At 67.2% G+C, this 4,265-nt stretch overlaps 1 protein-coding gene across 1 annotated transcript in view; it reads left to right on the top strand.

The window, feature by feature from the left end:
• The window catches only part of UNC5A (unc-5 netrin receptor A), a 15,881-nt gene that overhangs the window by 6,923 nt on the left and 4,693 nt on the right, over positions 1–4,265 (top strand). Inside the window, exons 7-11 of the mRNA XM_006158932.1 lie at positions 6–27; positions 727–894; positions 1,397–1,561; positions 2,591–2,779; positions 2,887–3,189. Coding sequence (XP_006158994.1) covers positions 6–27; positions 727–894; positions 1,397–1,561; positions 2,591–2,779; positions 2,887–3,189 — 847 coding nt within the window. The remainder of the gene's footprint in view (positions 1–5; positions 28–726; positions 895–1,396; positions 1,562–2,590; positions 2,780–2,886; positions 3,190–4,265) is intronic.

Raw genomic sequence — 4,265 nt, 5'->3', positions numbered from 1 at the left:
GCGCCTCCGCCGCCGTCACCGTCTACGGTGGGCCCCCGGCGCTGCAGGGAGGAGGGCTCCGGTCACAGGGGGAGGCGCTGAGGTCCCGTTGGTGGGGACGTGTGGCTGGGGGTGGACAGAGGCCGGGAGCCAGGTCCAGGAGGGCCAGACTGTGGCTTGACGGGGAGGGGAAGGGCAGGGTTCCAGAGGCAGTCGGGGAGCCCAGGGGCATGCCTGGCCAGAGGGGTCGGACGAGCGGTGGTCGGCAGTGGATCAGGGCTCTGCACAGGAGAGGAGGGGACAGGAGCCCAGGGGCATGTCTGGCCAGAGGTCGGCAGTGGACGGGGGCTCTGCGCAGGACAGAGGGGACAGGATGGGAGTCTAGGAGAGCAGCAGACCCCGCACTGCTCAGTGCCCATGGTGGCCGCAGAGGCCTAGCAGCTCCAGGGACCCCAGGAGCCGGCAGAGGGCGGGCCACGGGACTTGCCCCGAGATGGATCTGGGCCGGAGGAGCAGGTGTCGGCCGGGCTGCCCTGAGGGCCTGCAGCACTGACGAGAAGGGAAGACCGGAGGAGTGCCAGGCCTGGGCCAGCAGGCACGCCATGGCCTCCCGGGGCTGCGCTGCCAGCACAGCCGCCCGTCTGTCTCCAGCTCACGGCCCCTCTGCCCTCACGCCCCGCCATGCCCTCAGCCAGCATGCCCAAGGAAGCCCCCGCTCCCTGACCCAGCCCTTCTCTGTCCGGCCAGTGAACGGTGGGTGGTCGACGTGGACCGAGTGGTCCGTCTGCAGCGCCAGCTGTGGGCGCGGCTGGCAGAAACGGAGCCGGAGCTGCACCAACCCGGCGCCTCTCAACGGGGGCGCCTTCTGTGAGGGGCAGAATGTCCAGAAAACAGCCTGCGCCACCCTGTGCCCAGGTACCAGCGGCCGCCACCTCCCGCATCGCTCCTCACCGCGCCATCTCCGTGCCCTGGCTCCATCGCGCCCACCAGCCTGCCCCCCCATGGCTCCATCCCACGCAGGGCCAGGCGCGGTCCGAGGCGGGATCAAGGTGCGGTGTGTGGTCAAAGTCCAGGCTTGGGATCGACAGGGGCCAAGTCACAGGGTCTGAGGAGCAGACAGGACAGGGTCTAGGGCTCAGCCCGGGGCTGCAGAGCCCACTGTGCCCGGGTCAGAAGGCCGAGGAACAGGAAGACCTCCTCAGCGCGGGGAGAGCCAGGCAGCCCCTGGGCTCGTGCGCGCCCCCCTCATTGGCATGCGTCATCCAGCTGAGCGCCGGGGCAGACAAGGTGCTGGGCTGGCCCTGGCATGGCCTAGGGTCCCGGCAGCTCACCCACCTCGTCCAGATGCTCAGCAGGGCCACGCTGGCACACCCAGCTGGCTCCTGGCTGACCGTGCTGCCTCTGCTCTCTCGCCTAGTGGACGGCAGCTGGAGCCCGTGGAGCAAGTGGTCGGCCTGTGGGCTTGACTGCACCCACTGGCGGAGCCGCGAGTGCTCCGACCCTGCGCCCCGCAACGGAGGCGAGGAGTGCCAGGGGGCCGACCTGGACACTCGCAACTGCACCAGCGACCTCTGCGCACACAGTGAGTCCTCGCTGCCCTCCCCGGGGCTCCCTCCGTGGCTAACCCACACAGCTTTCCTCGCCTCCAACCCCCACGCCTCCGAGATGCCCACAGTGAGTCCTCGCTGCCCTCCCTTGGGCCCCTTTTGTCAGCCATGATTGGTCCTGCTCAGCCCGGGCAGTTGAAGGAGTCGTTCCCAAGCCACTGGCCGAGCCCCTGTCCGAAGCTCCGGCCTCGGGGGCTTCCTCCATGGCTAACACTCACACATCTGCCCAGCACCTCCACCACCGCCCCCTACGCCTCCCGAGACGAGCACGGATTTGAACCTTGACTCTCACACACCCAGCTGCCCACACTCACCTAGCACCTCCCCACGGCATCGCACCTGCCGTCCCCTGTGCACACACGTCCTGTGGGGGCTCCAGGCTGCTGAGGCCTGTTAATTATAAGGCCATAACTAACAGTTAAAGATCTCTGCTGGGTTTTTTCCTAGCACACACCCTCCCCCATTCTTTCAATTAAAAACCTAATTATCTGTGTCAATTCTTTCCTGATGGACATTTCTCCCATTATGCAAACCTTTCTAAAATCAATACAGCTTCCCCCAAGCCGTCAATCACCCCTCCCCATCCCTGTCCAGGCCTAGGGGAGGCAGACAAGGAGAAAGACCTTCACCCTGCTCCCGGCCGGAGCCTGATCTGGAACCAGGCAAGAAGCAGATCTGCTGTGGGGATCCCCAGGGGTCACCTGCAGCCCCAGCTGCCCTGGTCCCCGTAAGAGCAGGCAGGTGCCAGGACGCCCACCCCAGGAAGTGGCTTTCCCCTCCTCATTCTCTTGACAGTAGCCTCAACCTGAACCCCGAGCCCAGGAGGGTCGCGCACGAGGAAGTGGCAGTGCAAGCCTGGGGTGCGGGCGTGCCACTCTGCGCTCCCGCTGTGGCCTCACTGCCACCAGTGTGGATGCCCAGCGAGGGGACCACCCTCCCGGGGCACACACGGCCCGCCCCCTCAGCCTCCTGCACCCCTCCCAAGGCCACGCTCTCTCCTGCAGCTGCTTCTGGCCCTGAGGATGTGGCCCTCTACGTGGGCCTCATCGCTGTGGCCGTGTGCCTCATCCTGCTGCTGCTGGTCCTCGTCCTCGTCTACTGCCGGAAGAAGGAGGGTCTGGACTCAGACGTGGCTGACTCGTCCATCCTCACCTCAGGCTTCCAGCCCGTCAGCATCAAGCCCAGCAAAGCAGGTGAGGTGCCCCCACCCGGCGCTCCCGCCTCAGCCCTGGAGCGGGACCCCCCCACCCGCCACGGACTCCCTCGGTGTTGCCCCCTGAGGCTGTCTTTGTCCCCACAGACAACCCGCACCTGCTCACCATCCAGCCAGACCTCAGCACCACCACCACCACCTACCAGGGCAGCCTGTGTCCCCGGCAGGATGGGCCCAGCCCCAAGTTCCAGCTCACCAACGGGCACCTGCTCAGCCCACTGGGCAGCGGCCCCCACACCCTGCGCCATAGCTCGCCTGCCTCTGAGGCCGAGGAGTTCGCCCCCCGCCTCTCCACCCAGAGCTACTTCCGCTCGCTGCCCCGCGGCACCAGCAACATGGCCTACGGGACCTTCAACTTCCTCGGGGGCCGGCTGATGATCCCTAACACAGGTAGGGAGACCCCGGCTGACGGGCCCTGACACAGGTAGGCAGGCCTGGAGAGTCCAGGAAACCCCAAGAGGCAGGACCAGCCCCTTTCCTTCCTGGAGGGGGATGGAACACCCAAATGTTCCACTGTGCCCTCGGCCTCACCCTGAGTGACCAAGCCAGAGCAGCAGGAGAGGGCACAGGGCTCTGGGAAGCCTGGCACGTGGGCGGTAGGGCTGTGGCCAGAGCAGTCCCGCTCGTTGCCTGTGGGCGCTTTGTTTACACAGATGGCCACGCCCGTGCCCAGATCCGAGCGGGCCCAGGGGCCAGCCCCAAGGAGCTCGAAAATGCGTGAGCACAAAGGGTGGCCTGGGCATGGCACAGGCCAGCCTGGGGAGCCTGCACGCTGGCCCCAGCCTCCCCACCTTCCCTCGCAGAGCTCCTCTGACCAGGCCCTGAGACAGGCACCTCCCCAGAGAACCCGGGAGCCATGGCCATGGTGTGGCCGGCTGCCCACGCAGAGAGCCGGCAGCTGCTCCGCCCTCCAGCCAGCCCTGTGTCCTCTGTGGGGCGCCCTCCAGTTCCCTGCTCCAGTCACCCAGTCCATGGTGTCGCGTCCCTGCAGATGACGCAGCCCTCTGTCCCCTGCAGCCCCCGGGGGCAGAATCGTGCCCAGCTGGACGTCTCAGTCTCCTCGTCCCTGACAGAACCATCTCCCACCCTCCTCCGTGGCCTCCCCAGCTAGGCCAGAAACTGGGGGTCCCTTGCCCTCCCACTCGCCCCCACATGCCCTCAACCCCACCTTCAGCCACACACATCCACGTCCTCCCTCCTCGGCTCTGCCTGCCACCACTCCTGGCCACAGCCACACGCCCTATCTGCTTCACTGACAGGCCAGAGGTGACCATGTCCCTGCCCTCTGGACCCCTCCCGGGGCTCACCACCGCCCCTGCCAGCCCCGTGACAAGGCCAGAATGCCCACCCATGGCCGCGCTCACACTTCTGCATACGGCAGCCGTGGTGTGCTGAGCCGCCCGGACGTGCCACCCTGCCTGCTGCTCTGTCCCTCCCGCTGGCCTGCCCACCCCCTGCCCTCTGCC

The sequence above is a fragment of the Tupaia chinensis genome, unplaced genomic scaffold, assembly GCF_000334495.1.
Source record: "Tupaia chinensis unplaced genomic scaffold, TupChi_1.0 Scaffold000612_1, whole genome shotgun sequence".
In the NCBI taxonomy this organism is placed as follows: Eukaryota; Metazoa; Chordata; class Mammalia; order Scandentia; family Tupaiidae; genus Tupaia; species Tupaia belangeri.
This window is presented reverse-complemented; position numbering and strand designations above follow the sequence as displayed.